Raw genomic sequence first — 25,958 nt, 5'->3', positions numbered from 1 at the left:
AATTTGTTTGCATATTTTTCATAAAAATTCCCGTACAAACTATAGCTGTGTATGTATGTCAATCTTAGTGCTAGTGAATGTGTATCTCACCACTCCTAGTGATAGCTTGCTTTAAATGAGAGTGTGTGTGTGGTTGGGTGCTGTTGGTTGTCAGCACATGTGCGCCGTTGTGTGTGTGTGAAACTGACAAACGCACATTGTCTGTCGAGACACCCGCCCGATAAGCTTATTACTCAGTGCGCGTCAGTTGGTGCTGGCTTTCGCTTCTCCATTTCGACTTCACTGACACTCAGCCATTATTTGCGCCTTAATATATGCTCGTTACTTAGCGCTGTTGTTGGCTTCTGAGTCGTTGGCTATATGTGGTAGCTAGAAGCCATCATATTTTATGTAAATAAATAATAATAATATAACAAGCTGTGAGAAATATTTAAATGTAGTGTACTTTTAGTTTTATCTTTCCTGAAATTTCTGTAAGATTTTATACAAACAAATATACTTTCCACATTTATCGCACATTCTTAAGGCGGTTCTTAAAGTTCTCGGCACGTACCGTAAATTAGCCAAAAAGTATGCTTCGCAAATTTAAGCTTGGTATTATGTAACTAAATAATTTTAAATTTCCACTCCATAAAGTCTTTTTTTTTTTCAAGTACTCACAACTCAATCATAAATCTTCATCTACACCTCCATTCATTTTCTTATAAATTTAAATTGCCTCGCCTTTAAATCTTTCTTGTACTTAATGCCTTCACTTTTCTTCGCGCGCCCACTTTATTTTGCTTTGTGTTAATTAAAATGAAATCTTTGCTTATTTATTCAATGCTAAGTATTTATTATGATAAGCCTCTGGCTGCGTGCCAGGCGTGTAGCGATAATGAAAACCACAAATTTGAGTGCTCGGCGCCCCCCTTTAAATAGTTGCGTATACGCCGCGCTGAGCCGCAGGCAGTTCAAGTTGGAATTTTGAATTGCTTTTAGTTCGGTGTAAAGAAAATTAAATGAAAAGTCTGTTTTATGCATACGGTATGTCCGTTTACTGAAATAATTTGCGAAAGTTGAGTAATCTTTGGAAATCTTTGATATTAAACTGATTTTTGGAAAATTTTTGTATAACAGATTCTTGGTTTCTGAATTAGTCAACACAGATTTAATTACTTTTTAATATTCTTTAAACCATTATTATTTTTCTAATAACAGTTTTTATTGGACATTTTATTTCATTTATTTATTTATTTTTTTAGTATTCTTATATCAAAAATTTCAGAAAAAGGAGAGATGCCGCTTTAATTTTTTGCACTTATTTTCCAGACTTCTCAGCTTTTGTCTCGTCCATCGAGTTATCATCTTTTCTATAAGATATTAAACCTTTATAATTATAATATTCAAATATTTTTTTAATTTACATTTTTTTAGGAAAAAGTTAAGGTTTTAGCGGTTATATGTGTTTGCAGGTATCAAAAAATCGATTTTATTTATATATAATAATCTTATTAAATTCTGCAACACCTCTGGAATATTGCCCTAAATTTTCAAGTTGATCAGAGTAATAGTTTCGGGGATCAGCCTTGAGAAATTGAGCGCCCGATGATAGCAAGGCTAAGTGCGCCGTTTTTAGACGCTATTTTCTCGAAACTGTGCTTTGAAGTCGGTTGGTTAGATTTCTCGAGAACTACTCAACCAATTTTCATGAAATTTTACACAGTTATTTGAGGTACAATTTTTAAAGACTTGGACGAAATTTGTGTGCGAAATTTTCATTTTTTTGGTAAAGTGTCTGCCGAAAATCGAATTTGGTTTTTTTCTTCTTTCGGTCAAGTTTTAAGTTAAAGTTTTAACTAAAACAAGTATTTTTTTTTAATTATAAGTTATTCTTCTAATCCTGTATGTTTGTTACAATAGAAAAGTCTTTTAAAATATTTAATATCTTATGTGAGAAAATAATTGTTGAAAAAAGCTGTTTTATACCCGACGAAAATCATGTAACCCCTTAATTAACACTCTCGGAATTCGTAAGGAATAATGCTGAGCTGTTGGAAAAACATAATAACAAAATACGTGGTTGTAGAGAACAAAGTCATATGTGCCTATTCAGCACTTAACCACATAATATTCATGAAAACATTTAATTTTTTTACATATTGGCCGACATAAATGGTTCAAAATACGATGGAAGTTCGGAAAAGAGGAAATATTATACTGATTGTATTAAGTTTTACAAATGCTCAAGTATATACGAGAGCATAGTTCCACCCGAGTTTAGATCACACGCTGAGCACAAAGGCCAAAAATAAGATCAAAATTCAATAAAGAAATATATTTTTGACTCAAATATGTCGAAAATTGTGTCTTATTTATTTTCTTTTTTTCTAATGAGTGCTTCTTCATTACTTTAATATGAAGTTCAACTAAAAAAAATTTGAGTATGGGAACTTAGAAAGCAGTACTCGATAAAGACTATTGTCAGACACAAGATGAGCTCGCAAAATTTATGGCACGAAGATATTGAGTTCGTTTAAAAGCAGAGTAGAAAATTAAGATCGAAGAATTAAATTAAAATTGTATGTCGTAAAAATTGGAGCCATTCTAGATGTTGAAAGAAGAATACTCACATTCGAAATGCTTCTGGAACGCTAATCTGCCGCCTGCCTAACCGCTAACATGAACCTGCCCAATCAGTCATATCAATGTCAAAGTCGAATATCCAAGGTAATGATCAGTATATGAATACATGTATGTATGTGCCGTATTTTGAACTTCTTAAACTCGGATATTATGGAAACACTGCTGACAACTATTCATCAAATTGAAACGAAAGTCTTTAAAATGCCCGGAATTAGCGACTAGGCAGGAGTCAAAATATTTCCCTCATGATAGCGATCGACATCATGTGGCAAGACCAGTTATAAACTATTTGCAGCCGTGAAGTTTTTCCTCACCCACCTCATAACCCAGACAATGGACTAGGTCTGACTATTATTTCTTTCAGAAGTTTTAAAAGTTGGCTTGCAAAGGAAAAACGATATAATAGAAACCCCTCATAATGAAACCAAACTTCAGATTTGGTTATAAAACGGTTATATATTGGTTATCATATACTCATAATGAAACAAAATTTCGAGTTTCAGTTATGATCATAAAATGATTATAAAATGAAAAAAAAAAAAAAAGAATTTGGAGTTTTGGTTATAAAATGGTTATATATTCTCTATTATATCTATATTATTCTAGCTATTTTCCTTTGATGATATGTTGTTTTTTATTTTAGGTGGCGAAATAGAAATCTTTATAAGCAAAATCTTACGTGAGCAACAAAATACATTTCTTTTTTGCCAAAAGGGCGTTTTTACGATTTAAAAGGTTCAACATTAAGGAAAAATTTTTTTTTTTAGAAATTTCGAAAATCGAGCAAGGATAAAAGAAAAATTAACGTTTTCCAACCGACAGAGAATAACAAAAAATTTTTGGTAAGAAAATTTTATAAAAAAATACTTTTTTGTAGGAAAGCTCTAAATAAAATTAACAGAACTTAAAGGAAATGTCTCCCCTTTTTCGTGCAACATGCTTGCCACGTTCTACTCACACGCAGTTAATCATTTTTTTTCAATTCCCGCTTCGTCTGAACTGGTTATTCCATTAGTATCCCCTTAGTGACTTTTGCCGCAGCTGCTCCAACTGCGTCCCCCTCCCCCCGCGCTCAAAGTAGCCAACCACGGCAAGCTGCTTAGCAAATCGATAGCCACACGCTTTCAGCAGATTAATCAACTCGCGTAGCAAAGTGATTTAGAACGCAAACGAAGTGAGGAAGAATTTTAGTTGGCGCTGGAAATGTTGGAGCAGGTGTTAGGAGAAAGAATGAAGGGGACTGTGAACTAAACAGCATGTAGCTGAAAGTGAATTAATTTATTTTCCCAGAAAGTTAATGAACATACGTGTTTGCGATGTAATGAAAGTGTACGCTACAGCATAAGCAACAACAAAAAATCACAATAATGCAAGCGAAGCAAGTTGCGGGTGCGGCGGTGTCGGTGGGTAACTATACGCATCTTTATATACATATGCAACACAGATCAAAGCAACATGTGCGTCATTAAATCAACAATTGAAAGGTATATACCAATATAACGTATGCTCAAGGCATTCGGTCTCTCAAATATGTGTGTGTGTGTGTGTGTGCATATTTGTGTGTGGGGTAATTATCTCCGCTTATCTCTTACTTGTGTGCTAGGAGATCACTTTCGACTTTTGCTATTATCGGTTTGCTTAAGCATCCCTTTCGCATATTAATAATTTTGCAGTAAAAGCTAATCAATTGTTCGTTGCTAGGCACCCACACACACACAACCCACACACACACGCGCACACGTATGAAAATGAGCACCATGAGTGGCTGTGTGCTGTAAGCTTTTACCTATTATGTTTTGCTAATATATTGGCATATAACTGTATTCCATTGGTGTACCACATGTTCGCACACATTTATGTATGTATTTGTGGCTTACAGGCATTTAGCAAGAGCAACAAAAAATATTTCTAATATATCCGCCCCTTACACTCAAATTCAGGCTCTCATTGCTAATAAAAGCTAAACCGAGAGCTTCAAATCCGTTCCTACACACACACACGCACATACTCATAACCGCCTCTTAGACAATCTACTCTCAGCATCTATTAGCTTACTCCTTCAACTTCCCTCCTTTCGTCTGGCGTCTGCTTGGCCTCTCCATTTCAGTCTCACTATCACAATCATCTCGTCCGAGCCGAATGTTATTGATTAGCCGCAAGGCCATATGTCAGTTATCAAAGCTTGCCATATGCACTGGAATTTGTGTGTGTGTGTTCAAAATATTTTTACAGGCCATATATGTATGTGTGTGACACTGTGTGAGTGTGTGTATTTCTTCTATATAAATTAATCGCCCGCGAGCGTTAACTGAGATGAAAGTGAATGTCAACCTCGAGTTTTCTACGATATTGGTATTGAACCGATTAAAGCAGTGACTTTAGTAGAGCAAGATAAAGAAATTTAATATACTAAACATATTCCCGATGCAAATATGATAGCAATATTATCAGCAATATGACAACTTGTTATATAATTTTCTAAGTGATTCAATACATTTATATGTAAAAGTAATTAATATAAGGTTTTAAGTCTATTCACGTAGCCGAACTATTACAAAAAGCATTCTAAAATCAAAACTCTCTTTTTAAAAAAATCTCTTTTTTAACTTTTTTTTTAATACTATGATATGTCTAGTGTATTTACCTAGAATTATGTTGGTTTCAAAATTTCAGAAATAATTTTTCTTATATTTCTAAATATTACAAAATGTTCAGTATATTTCTCCAAAGTTTCAAGATTATCCCAATAAAAGTGCGGGAGATGGAATCTTTCTGAGAGCGGTCCGTCAAGCTAGACCAGTCGGCTACCTGTATCACTGATTGCATAGGCCATGCTAACTCAGAAACTAGTTAAACGATCTTTCTAGAATTTTTCAGAGTTCCTAAATATGATGACTATGTGATAGATCGAAGGATCTTCTTTGAATACAACAAATTCTTCCAAGGCATTTTTGGTTAAAAATTTTACCTAAACTCATAAAAACTCGCTTACAATGTATACGAAAATTCATTTTTACCACATTGTAGGACTAATCACGACCTATATTAATTTTTAACTGAAAAAATGTGATTCCTTGATTTTAGATGAATTTTACAGCTATTGTTATGACCACCRCTAAAAACCTTTTTGGATGGTGCTTCCGGAAACCTGCTGCCAACAGTTGAATTTTCAAAATTTCTTTATAAAAAAATCACAAAATAGTATATAAATACAGGTCTTTGACTTGCACAAAAGTGTTAATAAATTAATTCATTTATTACATGAAAAATAGGTTGGTGAAAATTGGCATTTTTTCGACTGTTAAAATACACGTAATCCCAAAATGAACGTTTTTGCTCTCTTCTCTATTTTTCCGTAACTCTTTCTACTTTTGTTTCGAGATTTTTTTTTTTGGTTGTGTTGGCGGCATAACTAAACCGAATTAAGTATATGGGACAGTTCATTATTTGCAATCAAATCGGTTTCAAATTGATTGACCAGCTACGTGTTTGTTTGTTTATTATATTAAAGAAGGTTAGTATTCGCATAAATAAGTTTAATGACTGCTCCAGATCAGAAAATCCGCTCTGTACCAAACTCACTATAAAGGATAGTTGGATCTGCTCCAAATACTGATATTCGCAGAAAATGGATTGGCCGTACTAAAAATTGTAACGAGAAAGAAAAGAAATTAAAATACGATTGGGAATTTTCTAAAAGATGCCAAAAAATATGGAAGAATACCTCAATTAGGCCGTCTACCTATAATAAGAGAAAAGAGAGTTCAGCAAGTCAGGCGATTGGCGGTTAGTAAGAACCCAAAGTAATGGGCAAATTTAAATTTGTCTTTGATGCATAATTTAATTAGGTCGTTACCCGTATCTTCCGTAATAAATAACAAGGGAGTTCATATTACTAAAATCATATTTAAATGTAAAAATGTAAAAAATAAAAAAAACCCTATATACTATTCTTTATATATGCTCCTAGGTAGATTTGAATTCGTTTAAAGTTATGTACCATATCCATTCTACAATATGATTAATTAAAGACTACATTCTGAAGGCTCAGCTTCATTTTTTCCGGTCGTAAAAACGCAGGTATCATCGGCGAATGTGGCGATTGTGAAGTGTGACGGCGTAGGCATATCGTTAATAAACAAAATATATAAAAGTGGTACACCTGTTTTTATTGGCTCTAACGTAGTATATGATTAGCCCTGCATGACTCTAAAGTATCGGTTGCTGAGGTTAGATACAACTAAGTTAGTTAGATACTGTGGAAAAGAAGTTTTAATATATAAAGTAAGCCACGGTGCCATACTTTATCGAACGCCTGCGATACCTCAAGAAAAACAGCTGTGCAATTTTGTTTTTTTATCGCATCTTCTATTATGCTTGTGATTCGATGAACTTGAACGATTCTGTAGTATTGAGATCTAAATCTAAATTGAAGAATTGGTATAAGGCCTCTTTCTTCAGTTATGTTCTGAAGTCTTTTCATAACTACAGGCAGCCTCTTTTTGTCTGAAATCTTTTTTATGTTTCAATGACATTTTTCACTTCTTTCTTTGTTGCTGTGTGGATTTCCCATAGGTATTGCTAACATTTCAGCTACGGTAAAGGTATTGAAATATTGCGGAAATCATTTTTTATTTAAGACAAATACTGAGATGATTGGGTGCTTGAAGCTTTAGGAGTTTCAGAGCTATGATTATGAGAATAATGGCAATATTTGAAATTTCTTTATCATTACGAGTATAAAGATGGAAGGTTAGACCAAAATAAAACTAATCTGAACCTTTGGAGAACTAGTCCTAGCTGTCGAAAAGACATTGATTAAAACTATTTATAACTACTTTTGAAGATGCCTGTTGGTAATAGCAAAAAACAAACTAATATTTTAGTGAATGATAAGCAAAATTGAAAACAAAAATCAGGGTTTGGATTCACATGTCAAAATAATAAAAAAGTAAATGCGTCAAATCGTCAAGGACTTCGTTCAGACAAGAAGCTGACAAGAGAGCTGCAAGCACAGAATTCTTACGAAAACGACAATCGCCATAACAACCGCCAATCTAACTGAGACATGAAAAGTCAAAGCAGTAACAACGATAGCAATAATATCAACAAAATTTAATGGCGTTTTTGGTGGCTTCAAGTGATGCCAGAGTCAAGCAAATGCAAACAGCGACACAAGCAGCAAAGTTTAATGTTACGAGAGTAAAAACTGCGTTAATAAAGTGAACTGGCCACGCAGGTGGTGGTGGGCAGTGCGAAGAATAAAGCGGGAGTTGAAGCTACAATCAAGAGAAAAGTCAAGTACAGCATGTACGGAAAAAAATTCTAACGGCAGGTGGAGCTTCAACCAGCCAATGAAGCAAGAGATAATTAGTGGAAGCGAATGAGAAAAGTAGCGGAAAGCAAAATGTATTTACGGCATGCTGAAGCTCGCTTATCTCGAGTGGGAATAATGTAAAGTTAAAACAAGAAATTAAGTTATTATCTAGCATAACGACTAATTTTGCTTTTTCACGGGTGGTCTAAACTTTAAAAATTGAGACTGAAGTACAGCGCCCAAAATTATGTTAAATTTTCATAAATATATAACGAAAATCACAAAAAAATAAGGCATATTTGATAAATATATTTTTGCTTTGTCTCCCGATAATTTCTGCAAGTAAAAACGCTAAACACTTCTTCCCCACTTCAGCGCACACAACCAGAATTCCATATTTTGCACTAACTTACTCAATACAACTTAATCACAGCCTTAAACTCTAGAACAGCATGGGGCTTAAGTCGGCTTTGGTATACTTTTCGGCGTTTTACCTACACTTCACCTAAGCAAGTGTTGTATCGAGCGCTGTCGCAAAACACCAAGCAAAGGTGGGGCACGTAGGATATGGTAGAAAACCGGCAACAACACCAACAGCAGGGTAGAGGAAAGAGGAAGCGAAATAGTAATCGGAATAATAAAATTAAAAACAAGAGTACGAAAAGTGAAAGCATTAGCGACTCACAACGCTTAGCCAGATAACTGTTAGCGAGAAACGAATGCTTTGCGCTTAAAGCTCATAATACCATTAGACCATTGTGCTTGGGTAACTAATGAAATGCGCGCGTGGCCTGCCGCCAGTATGGACACCTTCAGTATTTAAGGCACGTAGCCGACTCACGCCCATTTGGCTGGCGCTTTAAGCTCGTGCAATTTTCGAATGACACAAATAAAAGAAGAACTGGAAGCGGAAAGTAAATGGGCAACAGTTTTGCTGCGAACGGAAGAGTGTGTGGCGGGCTGCGTAGGTGCTGCTTGAGTATTCCTATCATTTCATCGTCATGTCATGCGGAAGACATAAATGGCATGCCGGTCATGTGCGAAATGCCCCAAAATATGAGCTCAAAAAAATCCAACCGAATTCGTCGTTATTTATGCGTTAAGTACGTACTTGTACTCAGTAATCAGTTGCGAAAAGTCAGAAACAACAGTTTTGTTGCAAAGATTATATTTGGTTTTAATTAATCATATAATTTGTTTACCTTTATTTGGGCATAATAACTCGAAACTTCAAGGAGCAGATAATTTGCGATAAACCAGTGTAAGTAAAATATTTAATAATCCGGTTGTGGAACCTATATAAGTATTGTATATAAGGTTGTCTTTAGTTAGATCCAATATTGGAATAAAACCTTATATCAAATTGAAAAGGTTCACCTTCATTTATATTAAGCGTTGTTATATAAAGCTTGAGCTTCCAGCGTAAAAACAAAAATTATTTTTACCAGAAAATAAAGATATAACCCTAGGTGTAACCGTTACTCTTTACTCCTGCAATGTGTTGATTTGATACGCGAAAATAGCGTTTAGGTGTTGATAAAATTATCCAACAAAATCATCAATGGATTAAAAACAGATTTAGCATTTTAATCAGGTACAAATATTATATATCTTATGCACTCTTATCTTCGTTACACAATACTCTCAACTATTATCTGAAAAGCTTATCTGACAACCATAGGAATGATAACCCACTTTGGAAATGTGGGAAACACTTTTCTCGAAAAAGCAGATAAAGCATGGGACAAAAGTGATATAAAGAAAGTAAATGTTTTTCGGAATACCTGCAAGGTGTCTTTCAACCATAGAAACCAGCAGAAATGGTTCCTCATACTGACGACAAAACGACGACCGAAATGCAGAAATAAAAAAAATTAAGTCCAAACAATGATCTGGGAGCAGCAAAATATTAAAAGAACTTCCTCAAAATGTTATAAAAAAAAAAAATAAAAAAATGACTGCTATAATGAACGCTACTGTTACTACTAATTTACAATACGTATCTATTTACTTGACATACTTTGTATCGGTCCATAGCTCTCCTGCCAATACTTTCCAAGCTTATGGATAAAATGCTTGCTGTGCATCTCAAGAAAATAATTAAAAAGGGGAAGGTGATACCATTTCATTTGGATGTTTTGTTTGGCTTTCGGAAAAATTACTCCACCATAGAAGAAGTACATGGAATAACTCAAGTCATTGAAAATGCCTTTGAAGAAAAAAAGATTGCCCGGGAGTTTTCTCCTCCTTTCTAAAGTCTCTGATAAAGTTTGCCATGGTGGGCTCCTAAATAAAATTAAGATGATTTTGTCAAAAAAATATTGTATTACAATATCTTAAAATCATAACTTTTGCAATGTTTTTTTCGAACAAACCATTTGTACGCTGATTTAAATGAAAGCTGGTGTTACTCAAATATCGAATAAAATTATATGAAACTAAATCAGTACGTATTGGTTTCACATACAACAATATTAGATAAACAGAGACGGTGTGCAAATACCATATCACAACATTGCGATATATTTAAGCGGGTTAATGGACACAAAACTTAGATGGAGTTCACATGTCAAAAGGAATAAAGAAAAATTAAAAATAAAATAATAAACAAACGTGTTTGTATACATAAATTTCAGAAACATCTATTGAGTACTGAGTAGAAACTCTGTTCTATCCAAATAGAACAAAATTCTTGTTTACAGGTGGTATTCAACTTTGAGCCTGCTCAAGCTCTAGCATTGTCGTACACATTCAGCGATCCCAAAACAAAATTTTAGAATGCGCCGACAATGTGCCTTTCTATGTTCGCAGTTATGATATTGAACGCGATCTTGGAATTGATTCAGTCGCCGCTTTTGTCGCTCAAAGTAAATGGAAAGAAAGGCTTTAGCGCAAAACCTCATCAACATATGCAGTAGCCAGCAATTTATACGCAGATCACCATTTACTCGTTTGTCGTATGCCAGAAGCAAAACAAATTGTTCGCTAGTTTATTTTATATTAACTAGTAGCCATTATAGGCAATGAAGTAAAAAAAAACACATAATTTTGATGTAAATTCCACCCAAAAGGAGTTGAATTTTATATATTGTGTATATCAGCAAAAGCTGAACCACTTAAATGCATCGTTAAACATCATTTTGACTAAAATAGTTTAAAGTTTTATTTGTGCTATTGAAAAGTGTGGAATGATTGCTTGTAATTTTAGCATTTCCATGGTGCGCTCGAGTAGATTTTTCCTCAAAATTGTATGACTATAACTCACACCCTAACCGATACATTGGTCATAAAATTGTACAGAGTTACGAAAATCGTTATGTGTGGGGTTCGGGAGCTTGCGGCTTTGAACTAATTTGGCAAATTTTCGGCATTAAACCATACCAGATCTAATATAATAGTGATCATCACTTACTTTTGTACTTACTTACTGACTGATATAAACGTTATAAAGCTTATCGGAAACTAGAAAATTGTTTTCGGTATAGGAATCTACTGGTTCTAGCAGTATATAGTGTATAGTGTACTGGTTCTACAGTATATAGAGTATTTACCGTATTTTATCCGTCACCTAAAATTTGTGCCTAACACGCATGGACTATTATGAGCAGGATGTTATCCCTGAATTAAGATTACAGCAATATTAACCAATATATTCGGTGAAGCCAAACGCAAGTTCGAAAATTTGTAAACTAGATATAGAGTGGATAGGGGAAGTATTATCCTGATTTTGACAGCAGGGTGTGCTATTATGAAAGTGCACACAAATATGCTGCCTGAAATTTAGTACTCGATCTTACATATTGACCGCTATTTCTTTAGATAGTTATAGTCCGATTAACAATAATTTTTAAGGGGTTAGGTGGGTTTGAAATCTCCCAAAAATCGATTTTTTTTTTTTGGTTGCTTTATTAAGTTCTACAATACCTCTGGAATATAGTCCTAAATTTTTAAGCTGATCTGAGTAATAATTTCGGAGATACAGCCTTAAGAACTTGTGCTCTCAAGGCTAGTTGCGCTAAGTGCCCTGTCTTTAAACGTGTTTTTCTCGAAACTGTGTTTTTAAAGTCGGTGAACGCGATTTCTCGAAAAAATATCGACCGATTTAGTTCGTATTGTGTACACGTTTCTGAAATAATATTATCTAGTTACTGAACGAAGGATTTTTTCTTCTTTCATTACAACTTATTTTTCTGACCAAAAAATGCCGAAAATTTTACCAAAAATGAGACTTTTTGTTCAAAGCCCGAGAAAAGAAGGACAATTTTAATATTTTTTTATGTCCTACGTTCAAAAACGTGATTTAGATATGTACTAATAGAATATGCTTAGTTTTTTAATTCTATATGAACCAATAATAAATTATGTTGTCTACGGCGAGAGCACTTTTTTGAGAGACACCCAGGGAAATGCGCTCTCAACGGCGGAATTTTCAACATTTTTGTATCAAAATTTGAGGAGATATGGTTCGAATATATACCTTTGATATAACATATGTGACCTGGTCTACGGAAAGGGGGCTTAGGTGTCAAAAAATCTTAGTTGATTCGGATGGAAGATGAGATGCTTTTTCACGTGATAGAATCCAAAAAGTCATAAACTAGTTTTCGTACGTTAGCTCCTTTTTCGTAGACCAGGTCACATATTATATGTTTCAAATATATGATTGCTTGTATAAAAAAAAAAAAAAAAATCGTAAAAATACCTTTATTTTGTACCTCTGAAACCCACCTAACCCCTTAAGGGTTGGATGACATATCGCAATAGCAATATATGTTCAAAGTTGTGCACCGCTAGCTATTTTGGTGCTTATTTAGTCTATTTTCAAATGAAGGAATGGAATTTAAAATTGCGTTAGGTGGAAAAAAGGCAAAGCTGTAGTACGATTTCGGCCATTTTCATTAAATAATATAAGAAAGTCGTAACAATATTATGTACCAAATTGGTAAAGTAGTTCCTGAAGTCTTGGATTTCAACCCACAGTTAGGTGGTACCACACCCGTTACCTAACTTTTGTATATGGAGATCACTATCATCTGTTTCCAGAGTGTCAGATATTCACATTAGACTTATTAGAGGGCAGATCCTACATTTTAAACAGTTTGAAACCACCTATGCAACGAACTACTGCAATTCTCTCTAGCAAACTTCAAGTTTGCATCTTACTTTGGGATTTAATTATGGTAATTTCAGTTTTTTGTTCAGCGGTGTTTCTGAGCATAGCAGTCGGCAGATACCAACCTATTTCGGGCTCAAAGCAACCCGTGTACGAAACTTCATTAGAACAATTAATTTTTCTTCAGGTTATCGTTTGCACGGACAGACGGATAGACGGATAAACAAATTTTACTCGGAATTGAACTCGTCTCTCTCGAACCTCGACAAATTTTAGAATACAAACTACCGTTAAATTATTATACTCTGTAGCAGCATGTTGAAAGGGTATAAAAGTATCTAAACACAGCATTATTGGTGACGGGAAGCATATATTTTATACTGATAAAAACTTTACTTTAATTTGTGTTGTCACTGACATTTACATTACATTTAAGCATCGAACTAGTTTGAAAAAGCGAACAAGAAAATTTTTCTAGCACTAAATTTTGTTTGCCAAATTTTATGTGACTTAAATTGAGAAATTTAAACTTTTTTCAAGCGTTTTTGATGTAGCTTAAAAAGCAGTAAGCTTTTGAAAGCGAAGTGTTCAGCACAAAGCCCTTGCTGACACATTTTTAGGCGCAAATTTATTTTCGCAGCTGAAAATTTACACTCCTAAATTGCTAATAAACAAAAACGCGCATAAAAAGCGACGCTGAAGCGACACCAAAGTGATAACAAACAGCAGCAGTAATATGACAATAAATAAGTCAGCACTGACAAGCCGCACACAGCCACACGCGTACCGGAATTCGCAGGCCTGTATGTGTATGAGCCGCGCTGCCGAAAAAAATTAGAAGCTGACGAAGAGCTGAAAAAGAGGCGGAGGAAAAAGCGGAGAAAAAAGCACGTTTATCACGTCACGGAAAGGCAGCAGACGCACGTTTTAATGCTTAGACAGCGCTGCATACACACATAGCGGTGCTTATGGAGTTATGTGTGTGTTGGTGGTGCGAGCAGGCTTGTTGTTTTTATATTTATACGCTAATGCGCCGCGTAAAGGCATTAAATCAGAAAGACGACAAAAAAGTGAGCGCCCGGAAAGAAACGCCAGCAAACAAAGAAATGCCGCACGAAAGAAATGTGTGTTGCCTACATATAGGCGCTGGCACGCAACGGGAGTTGTGGTGTGAAATTTAAAGCTGCCCGCCATACAAGTGCAAACTAACTGGAAAAAAGTGCAGGCAACCATAAAAAATGGTAAAGGAGGCTGGTATTTTGCTTGGAAAACGCTTAGATCGTGGCGACTGTCAGCTGACGCCCTAAATTATGCTACAACGTGTGCATTTTTATTCGAGCTCAAACGAGTGGCAAACGACGACAGAGGGATAAAAAAATATGGCGTGGTGAGAAGGATATTTTGAGGAAATGGGTTTAAAAGAAGTGTGAAAATATATGCAAAGAAGTAGGGAATGATAAGCATAGCCGGAAATAGAGGTAGAACAGTTGTAAATATTATAAAAAAAAAAACAAAAAAAAAAAAAGAGAATTTTAGGAGCATGGTATGCTGACTTTTTCCAGCGAATGAGTTAACAGAAGCAAAGCGGTAGAGTAGTAGACTATGCGAAACCACGGAGAGTAGCTCTCCGACAGCTGTGCTCCGTTTTATATATACTTTTGTTGTTGTTCATATATATGTGATTTTATGTGTGCATTTCTTTTTCACCCAGAGTTTCTTATAGACTTTACTTATACACCGATAAGTTTGTTAGACGTTGGGGTAAATGTATTATTTTCAGCGGCTTTGGCTTAAAACAGATAAGTAAATGTGCCACAGATGGCTGCTTTTGTTTGACGCCAAGAAGCGGTTTTCAAAGTGGAGAGCTAAAAATTTAATATACTTTAAATTTTTAATTTTTCTATTATTTAAGTGACGGTTAGAAACCCTTAAAAAAATTTTCGTGCTTGGATGTTAAACGTTGACAAATTCTACATTTAGTTTTCTGAAGCTGAAGGAATGTGTACTTGGTTGGCGTAAACTAAACAAAAGTCTCCAAATAGAACTTCATTACTAAATTTCAGCAGATTTTTTTGTACTTTTGTCTAATAACCTTCTGTCTAATAACCTTTACTCAACTGCGTTACAGTAGCTTTATTCAATATAAAAATATTAGCATGAAAAATATGTTTTAGTACTCACATTGTATTAGTAGAATGTACAGTAATATCCAGAGGCGTCGATCAAATGTCGGTCTCATGACTTCATCACTTACAGACTGCGATTTGTTGTTGTAGCCTATTAGATTGCTTCGAAGCTTTAGAAGTTTACCCCAAACTTCGAATTGCGCTTATAATAGTGCAGTTGTTATAAATATTAACTTTTAAGTTATTTACTTCAACAGCAACAATTTTTATTTATTTATTTTTTGGCACCTTTTTTGTACAGTTTCCGTTAAAAGGTTGTCTTGTGTGGTATGCGGCGAAAATGTAAAGAAGCTGCTCGGTTCTGAAGTTGGTAGGGGCTGCAAAGAATTCAAATAAATGAAGTTTTATAATAAATTTTTTAGTTCAATACTTTAAGTTTTAGATTTTTTAATATTATAAATTATATGTTTCGAAATTCTTGCTTTTAGTTTATCAGTTAAAAGTTTAGCCTGCTGCAGAATCAAGAATGAAGCTGAGCAAGGATCACTTTCGATTCTCGGGGCAACTCGCGCTCTTTAATACACTGAGAAGGAGTCGTTGAAGGTATTAATGTGAAATCGGTCAGTATATGTCTGAAGTTAGTGGTGAAAGCATCCCAACAGAAACTGCTGGGAGAACAGTTATTATGCTCCTTAACTGGGAGTATACGGGCCTAACTATAAAGATGTATGATAGGAGACTTCGAGAGCCATCTAATCGTAGTGCAGTGTTCTGACATGTTTGTAGCTTCTCGTCTGCGTTTCACGGAATCCAGGCGATCATATTAGTCGGTGGTAATAAGAACTGGCCGGCCAATTGCTTTGTATGTTGACAGTAACGTTTCTTTGTGAAAGCAGTACAGGGTATTAAATGTCACACGGGACTTTTAACACCATCGAATGCAATATTAAGGTCAAGTCTGTATATTTTCATCTAGTTTGTGAATATGGACGCTATAGATTTAGTGTGGGAGAGTGTTAGGGTCCGTGCAGCGAGGAAGCGTGAAAGGTCGAAGAGATAGCCATTTACGTTTGAGCAAATGCCTTCGAATCAATTGCCCGACGTCAGTATCGTGCAATTACTAACATATGATGCTGTCTCTTATACACATCTAGATGTGTATAAGAGACAGGTGTGGGAGAGTGTTAGGGTCCGTGCAGCGAGGAAGCGTGAAAGGTCGAAGAGATAGCCATTTACGTTTGAGCAAATGCCTTCGAATCAATTGCCCGACGTCAGTATCGTGCAATTACTAACATATGATGTGATATAAAACGGTCAACAAGGACGTCTACACCTAACTAATGAGCGTGGTTTTATCCTAACGATGCATTTTAGTGCCTAACATGCATAACATCGCCTGAAACTTACCCAGACTTTTATAATTAGAAATCTTATGCTCCTAAAGTATTCCCTGTATTTTGATGCCGGCAAGTTGCAAGAGTATGAAATGTTCGGTTATACTCAAATTTATCCCTTCCTTACTTATTTAGATATATATTTGAAACATATGACGTAGAATATTTTGCTTAAAATTCGGAATTTATATTAACAATTTTTTTTCTCTGAGATAATAAAGCTGCATCACACCCAAACGTTTCATTGTGCTAGATTTTCAATTAAACTTTTCCTAACTTAAATGCTTTTCCACGAAATGTGTCATTAAAAATGAAAAGCATGCCAATATTAGAGTGTTCTAAGTCTGCGTGCAATCTAGGAGCAACACCACACACACACATTTGCATATTTCCACACTTCAAAGTAACAAAGCCACAGCAATCCCAAGTATTCACAGCATAAAAGTCGTGCTCGTAACTCTGCTTCGTTGCTGGATAAGAGTGACCTAAATCGCATAAAACGTCACTCCAATTAATTAATCGCCCGGGCTAATCATTGGCAGCGACACCAAAACGTCAAGAGATTTCACATTTTCATTTGGCGCAAGGCGATAGAGACAAAAGCTTGCGAGAAAATCCATCCAGAAAATCTGCTAAATCAGAAATTATGCAGAGAAATTTATGGCACAAACACAGCGCCGCAGGAAATACATATACATACATATGTGCATTATGTGTATGCGAAGTAAGTGTGCGTTTGTATTGGTAAGTAAGTGCGAGTATGTGCTTAGCTGAAAGCGTTTACTGTGCTGCTATCAAAGCACGAATGCATTTGAGTGCATAAATAAGTGGATTTACTTATATGAACGCATGCTGCATGTACACGCGAGCGCACCTATACAACCACAAACGGGTTCTACAGACACTCTGCAAATTTATGGCTTATACGTGCAAAGAAATCGCCTTGGTATGTGTGCTTATTATGAAATTACACCCACACTCGCACATTGGTATATACATATACATATTTATATGGTGTTTACCACTCATGTGCATTAGTATTTTGATTTCTGTTTATGTGTATGTGTGTGCGCAACTTTTGAGTACCCTCTTGTATATATAAACGCTACCGTGTGCCATAAATTTTCCCCGCTTGTGCATATATCACTTGTGATAAATTATGTAGTGATGACAGCAGCCCAGTGAAGTTAGAGTAAATTCTATGAATACAAAAAATATGTGTTTATTATATACATATATACAAATGTATTTTAAAACTAGTAATAATTTTCGATAGTCCTTTAATTGCGACGTTAAGATATTCATCTTATACATAGAATTAACCGAAAAATTTAAGTGTTTGTCAAAGAACGTCATCTGTAATAAATTTGGTTATACACGAAAAACTTTTTGTTGAATGATGTCTCTTACAGAAGGCATACAATTAAACTCACCTCGGTGCTAGTGGAATAAAGTTGAATATAAATGAATCTTTACTCTTGAAAGATGTCTCTTACAGAAGGCATATATGTAATTGAACTCATCTCGGTGCTAGTGGAATAAAGTTGAATATAAGCGAATCTTTACTCATAAAAATGTATGGCGTATTGTGCTCTGCAGCACTTGGGTGATTTTGGAATATTTGAAGAACTGTAAGTTTTTAAGTGACTATCTCTTTCTCGACTATGAAATCCACTTGTCCCATCTTATCTTCTAACGATGACTTTCTCTGTTTCTTTCCGTCAAGTCAAAGTCCAAACCACCTTGGCACTGGAGTATAACTTTTGTACGATCAATCTGCAAGCTATTCCAGGTATCATGAACCGAGATCTATCTCTCAAATACACGGAACAAAACTTAGCCCACTTAAGGCGTCGGTAGGGTAATACTTTTTTTTTTTTTTTTGGCTTTTCTGTTCCCTTATACCCTTAGAATCAATGTAGAAAACCCACTTTATCATTGGAATGTTTCGAAAAAGGCCCAAAATTAATAATAACGCTCGATGTTCGGAGGCTTCGGAGTGCACACCTCAAACTTTAAACGGGTTTTTCTCCAACCACATTTTTTTAAACTGGCGGACATGATTCCGGTCGAACTACTCAACCGATTTGCTTAATTATTTTTTTTTAATTCACAATTTTTGTAATTTATTGACAAAATTTATGTAAAAAAACATAGGGAAAATTAAAAAAAAAATATCGTTAATTATTTTTTTATTTACCAATATTTTTTCATGATTCTAGTAGAGACGGTAACCATTTACATATATTTTTTTGTCCCAGATGATCCAAACATGCGAAATGGTGTCCGCCAGTCAAAAGACGCATCTCATTCACGCAGCCATTTCTTCGACTGATGTCATCAAAAAATTCCGAAAAAATTTGTTTATACACTCCACGATATACCGCATAATATGTAAAAAAAACTTCTATTGTAGAATAAAAATTTCTAAGAAAAAAAAAACATGTCAAAAAACAGGCCAGATTGTCTTAATGACCCCTTATGATTTTTGGACCTCTGAAAACCAAATGCACCGAAGCTACAACATATACACTTCGCAAGAATATATTTTAAAGTATAAGTGGGTTTTAAAGATCTTTGTCTTGATTTGATTCGATCAGTTGGAGGAAACTGCAATTACTTTAGATAATAAAAAATGCCAAGTTTCGTGAAAATATCTCGGCAAATAGAGGTAGTAATTTTGGAGCGATCATTTTGTACGACAGCTATATGTTACAGTGATTCGATCTGAAAAACTTTTTCAAATATTGTACCGTTGCCTTTGTAAGAGGTTAAGTTAGTTTAGATGACTGATCACAGATCGCACGTAGACCGTTATATGTAGTCTTTAGCCATAGAAAAAAATAAATTCTGTGCTCAAACTCTAAATTAGCAAAAACGCTTAGTAGTCAATACAAATTTTGATTTATACTTGCTCTGGCAGTTGTCTGAAGGTATGCGCTCCCAAGTGTTTGAGGCTTGACTTCCCAAACGCGGGACAGTCAAACAGGTAGTGTTGAGTTGTTTCCACCTCATCTCCTTCCATACATTTTCTGCAGATACTGTCTCCTCCTAGCCTTACTGCGCTTAAAGCCCCACAACTAGGCAGAAGCTAGCCTTACTGAGAGCAAAAAGTTTACTAGATCACTACCTCAATTGCTGCAACTTTCACCTGAAAGACACTGCAATAGGTAGGAAGTCTGAAGCTGGATTTGATAAAGAACTCTTGACAGTAAAAACCTCCACAATCTTCCCACAAAGCTTTGGCACATCCGTAAAGAAACACATTGCTTCTCTCCTCCAACAGCTTGTTCCTTCCGCCAGAGTTCGGTTTGGCGATTCCATGATCTAAATGAGCAGGTATAAAGTCGAAATGAGGATTTGCGAGTGTGCAGACACGTGTTTTTTTTTTCTTTTTTTTTTTGTTTTTTTTTTTTTGTTTTTGATACCCAGACTCTCTAAGTATAATAGCAATTTTCGTAGCCATACACATTTCCGCGATGTCTACGGGCAATATGTGCAAGATGACGTTAAGCGCCATGTTTGGAGGTAAGCTTCGTGCACTACACATGCCTTGGTAATAGTCCATGCCAAATTTCGCACAAATAGCTCAAAAAAAAAGAGTTATCCACTGGGGGGCCGTCCTCTCAACAATAATTTTAGATAGATATATCAAAAACTGGGGCACTAGTATGCGTATATGTAGACGACAGACGAATAAACGGAGAGACGAAAATAGCTAAGTCGACTAAAATCTTCTCGCTGTTCCCTCATATATATACTTTATAAAGTGTTCAATGTCTTAAATGTTACAAGCAACGTGGCAAACGATAAAATATAGGTTCGCCTCTATTATCGCCTTGAATTATATTATGGAAAATGTTCCACCGTGGCAACATCCTATAATAATAAAGTCGATGGACAGTGGTAACATTGACTTGATTATTAATAATGCAAGAATCAGAATAAGACATTAATTTCGAAAGTTCATACAGATAGATACACAGAGCGGTGTTTAAAGAGCACCGATCTGCAGAACCTACATCGTATTTTTCAAGAAAACGAGCAGTTTTGGCTAAGTCTAAAGCTTGTCGTGTATACTTGTCCTTTATCTAACAGGACCATTGTCAGTTCAAGAATAATTATTTGTAGTTCCCCGCTGGAGCGAAGATATCAAGACTGAATAGGATTGTGCGGCTGAGTTGCTTGAACTGCATAAAATTTAGTACAAAGACGGTGGGCTCTTCCAAAAGGTTTACTAATCCTTAGAGGCTGCCGTGACAATTAATAAGGATTATATTATATTCACTACAGGATAGTTGTTGGATAAGCTGATACTGGAGACTTCTAAGTGTTTAACTTTCGACTCACAAATTAAGTTTCTTAAAATATAAACAAAAGAAAAAGGATTTACTTAAAATAAATCGCGTGCCACAAAATTCGCTTCGTTCTATCTAAGCAATCTATCCGTTCCATTGTCAATCCAAACTCGTGACCTACGTGAACTACGAAAACTCAGCAACGTAAGCAAAATTTGCGATGGATGCCTTGGATTGCAATTTAAATTGTCTTAAAATGATGGTAATGACGCTACAGAAGACTTGGGAATCTACTAAAATCTGAACCCAATAGAGATCAATGCCAGAAAAAAAGTTGCTCAATGCACCTCCATGCTACATAATATTTGGCGCCCAATACCTTCCTGCTCTTTGCTACACGCGCTGCCTCAAAAGTAGCAAAGCAAAATTTATTATGTCAACTAGCAGCACATGTGGCACAAGCAACGATAGCAACAACGGGAACACAAATGACGCAATGGAAACACCAAAGCAAGTTGTTGCATGGAGACAGCCCAAGCGGACTCAAAAAGCACCAAATGGGAGGCAACAAATTGCTGACAATATCACGTTTCACTATAGCGTATAGTTAGGGCATTGACACGCTGGCCACTAGAATAACAATAATAAACAATGCAACAACAACAACAACTGAACATCTGAGGGAGTTCATTGTGGGTGCAATGCCATGCTAGTGCCGCATGTAACCAAATATGCCAGAAGCCGTATGTAACAAAGAGTGTTGATTGTAATAACTATATACATATGTGTTTGTGTGTATGTGTGTAGGTGCGCAAGTTTATGCTGCATGTTCGAATTTGTACATAAATAGTTGGGTGTAGAAATTTATAGGCCAACCATGCATGTGCTTGCCCCTAGCTCATTGTATTTAACTACAATTTGCCACATAAGAAATACTTGCAAGCAAGCACACACACACACACGTAAAAACATGTAACTCACACATTGACAGCAGCTTTTGTTAGGCAATGCATGCGGGCATGTACTCTAATGTCACTGCGTGACACATTATGAAATATTAGAGCACCTTGCAACATCGTGTGGCATTAGCTCACGCAAGCTAACTGCATGCTAAACGTATCGATGCTCTCTAAATATGAGTTTGTGTGTATTTCCGTGCATAATATGCGACGCCATTTTGCTGCTAAGTTTGATTGTTGCTCTTATTTGTATGTGGCATGCCAATAGGTCGCTCATATATGTGCGATATTGTAGAGTGCAAGTTCTATAGCGCAGCGCATGGCTGCAGTGCGATTAATGCGTGCTTCACAACGTGCCTCCACTACCAATAAATAGCCTACATGGATACTTGCAACAGTCAGGTTGTTGCAGCATAAACTGCCATGTGTTAAGTCATTGAGTGAAATATACACAGATTTTGAATTGTTACACTTGCAACAGCATGCTGAAATGTCGTTTTGATTTTTGTTGCACGTTAGTTACAAAAGAAAACTCTCAATCACTAAGCTTTTTACTGCAATGTTGTTCACAAAATGAAGACACACTCACATAAATACCGTATGTATCGATCATCATGTGACTTGTCTTAATTAAATTTATAGAGCTTTTTTTCCGTATAATACTAGGTTGTTGTGTCGAAAATGGTTAAAATCAGGTCAATTGCATTGCAATTTTTACAATGGATAAAAATATCGAAGAAAGAATTTGTCTAAAATTTTGTATTTCTAATCAAATTTCGTTTGCGGAATCATTACGAATATTGAGAAAGGCTTACAGCGATTTAGTTTTATCAAAAACACAAGTCTACGAGTGGCACGAAGGCTTCAAAGACGGTCTATAGATTGTTGAAGACATGCCTCGTTCTGGACAATCTTCGACCTCTTTAACTGATGAAAATATTAAAAAGATTAATCATACGGTTTTTAAAAACCGTCAGGCAAGTATTAAAGCAATGACAAGAGAGCTCGACATCTCTCACAAATTCGTTCGAATGATTTTTATTGATATTTTGGGTATGAAATGCGTTCTTGCTAGACTCTTACCTATAAACTGAATTTTCTTCAAAAACAATACCGTAAAGAGGTCTCTTTGGACATGCTTGATCGGGTGAATTCCGATCCAACTGCCGATGAGACGTGGGTTTAAGAGTGTGACATGCAAACAAGTCCACAACAATCGGAATGGAGGCAAAAATGAAGCCGAAACCAAAAAACACTTTGCCAATATCGCTTTAAAATGCTAAAATTTGCTGTGGGTACCAGGCCATGTCGGAATTGCTGGGAACGAGCATGCAGACAATGGCGCTAAGTACTTTGAGTGAGCACCGACTCTTCTTCATGAGTTACATGACGAAAATGATCTTAGAAAACTGTTACAAAAGCATGTACAGGAAAGAAGACGCGGGGACTGGAGAAATTTCGAACAACCGTATAAAAACTTCAACCCACTTCGAAATAAAATTTACTACCCTAGCAATATATTTCGACTGCAAGCAACCGTATTCACACGTTTAAGAATCGGCCATACAGAAATCACACATCAGCACCTACTCACCGGAAATCCTAAGGCATTTTGCCCCTTCTGCTCCAATACACTATCCGTGGACCACATCCTACGCACCTGTCCAGGTTTAGAGAGTATTAGGCATAAACACTTTATTTCTGCGCAATATCAAGCACTGTTAAAAACACCATTTTTTGAAAATATTACATGTATTTATAATTTTCTAGTGGAATGTAACATACATAATGTGATATAATATAGATTTGTTATAATATCGGAGTCGATGGCCAAGGCTGCTCGCACTCCTCCTTATCATTAGGTTTAATAGCCTGTATATTTGCCCTAATAAATGTAATAATAATAATAATAAAATGCTAAAAATGTGTTTTCTGATATTCGTGGTTTAGTGAAATATGAATTTGTTCATGAGGTACAGACAATCAATAGGGAGTTCTATGTGACCGGTCGGAATGGTGGAAGAACAATTCATGGATTTTATATGATGATATTGCACCATAGCCGAATTAAAAAAAATAACAGTATTTGCCAGATGTACGATTTTTTCTTGTACCCCAAACTGAAATCTCCGCTGCGTGTAACCTAATTACGTTGAATAGAATATACCTAAGTATGTAGCTTACTACTGATGTGCGAAACGGTATTCATATAAACTTGTTTAATTAACTTAAAGCCTTGTTGTATAATTATAAGAATAAATAAATTATAGAAATTAAAATTAGACTAAATGTAGAGATAAATGACAGAATTATTATTATTTTAAATGAAATATATTGATAGTTATATTCTTATATATTCATAGGCTCCGAAGATAAAGTAATAGGTTGTCAAAAACGTTTTGCGGTATTTTTTTTTAAATTTTATTTTATAACGGTTTGATGACTCATGCACAGCTCTTGACCCATGCTACGGCTGCTACTATGCCGGTCTCTTTCGACCATTTCAGCGATTTTGTCGCAATTTTCGACTACAGGCCTTTCGGAGCGTGACGCATCTTCGACCACCTCTACACCAGAACGAAAACGTTGAAACCATCGTTGTGCGGTGGAAATGGAAACTGTATCGGGTCCATAAACTGCACAWATTTTATTGKCGGYTTGAGAHGCATTTTTGCCTTTATCGTAGTAGTACTGTAAAATATGCCGTATTTTCTCTTTATTTTGCTCCATGTTTGAGACGCTATAAGTCACGAACGACTGAGAAGAAACGACAATCAATCAAACACGTGTTAGCGCGTGAAATGAGCTTTCCAAAAAGGTATAGCATGACCCGATGCGATGAACAAAACTAGAACTAAGCGCTCTCAGCGCCAACTAGCGAAAATACCGCAAGGCTCCAATATATTTATGATTTGTTGAGAATAGTCATTGTCGCGATTAAATGGCTGAAGTTTAGGCGATAGACTGCAAATCTATTTATAAGAATGAATTCTTTTTAACCATATTAGTTATTAGTAATTTAATTCATATTTAAGTCTAAGGCTTTATAGTCAATAATGGCATTAGAGTGCCTTTCAAAAGGAGTAATGAATTTACTAAAGCTTGGTAAGTTTCCTTATAGTCAACATAATGATATTCGATATTCGATCGGACTATATGAATCAATATGTCGGTCAAAGTGCATATTTTCTTCATATAGTTCAATGAAATATATTCTCTAGTATACTTGTACCAGAAAAAATTATATCATTCAGTTCAGACCATGTCCTAGCTGCAGTATATGTGTTATTTCAATTTCCGACTTTTCATGTAAAGCTCCAATTATCTCTGCAGAAGACGTCTTTCTTAATTTATATAATTCAAAATCATATTTTTTTTACGATTCATACAAAACTCCCTTATGCTTCCTGAAAAATTGTGCAAATATTGTGTTATTTGAGAATACCCTTTCAAGTTCAATTATTGTCTCTTCAGTTATTCAAGTTGTCAAACTGTTCTTCATATTTATTGACGATATCTCTTCTATCATAGAATCCCAACATTTTTTACCATATGTCGATGACATCAAGGTTTTTAAATCACATATTTAAGCTTATTATGTTGCTAACAGATTACCATAGTTCGGTTTCTAGGTGTGATAGCAATGATTTGAAATTGAATTTCAAAAAATGTAAGACGACATGCTTTTCTGTACATCTAATTAATGAAACATTTATCATTATGTAATGAAACACTATAGACGAGAGCCAATTTTTTGTTTTGTTGTTGTACTATGGCTTATTTTATAAATAACTATAAATGTACTATTAGCTTATTTTAGTCTTCAGTCTTGAAAGAAAATTTAGAGATCCGTATGTTGCTAAAACACTTTTTACTACTTTGGTTATATGGTTGTAAGACATCCTAGTTCCTAAATAAATTCTGACAAGCTGTTCTAAAGCAACTTTTACTTATCGCCTTAGCACATTTCCGATGGAACTCTAGTTTAATTCGTAAAAAGACTTGTAAATATACCCACACTTATTAATATCGGGTGATTTTTTTGAGGTTAGGATTTTCATGCATTAGTATTTGACAGATCACGTGGGATATCAGACATGGTGTCAAAGAGAAAGATGCTCAGTAT

General features: G+C 35.3%; 1 protein-coding gene across 1 annotated transcript in view; it reads right to left on the bottom strand.

Annotated features, from left to right (window-relative positions):
• LOC108975465 overlaps nt 1-25,958 on the bottom strand; it is a 270,318-nt gene that overhangs the window by 179,365 nt on the left and 64,995 nt on the right. The window contains exon 3 of the mRNA XM_018943963.1: nt 15,237-15,558. Within this exon, the coding sequence (XP_018799508.1) occupies nt 15,237-15,294 (58 nt within the window). The 5' untranslated portion in view covers nt 15,295-15,558. The remainder of the gene's footprint in view (nt 1-15,236; nt 15,559-25,958) is intronic.

The sequence above is a fragment of the Bactrocera latifrons genome, unplaced genomic scaffold, assembly GCF_001853355.1.
Source record: "Bactrocera latifrons isolate USDA-ARS-PBARC rearing strain unplaced genomic scaffold, ASM185335v1 scaffold_65, whole genome shotgun sequence".
NCBI lineage: Eukaryota > Metazoa > Arthropoda > Insecta > Diptera > Tephritidae > Bactrocera > Bactrocera latifrons.
Note: the sequence above shows the minus strand (reverse complement) of the source record. Positions and strands in the feature narration are given on the sequence as shown.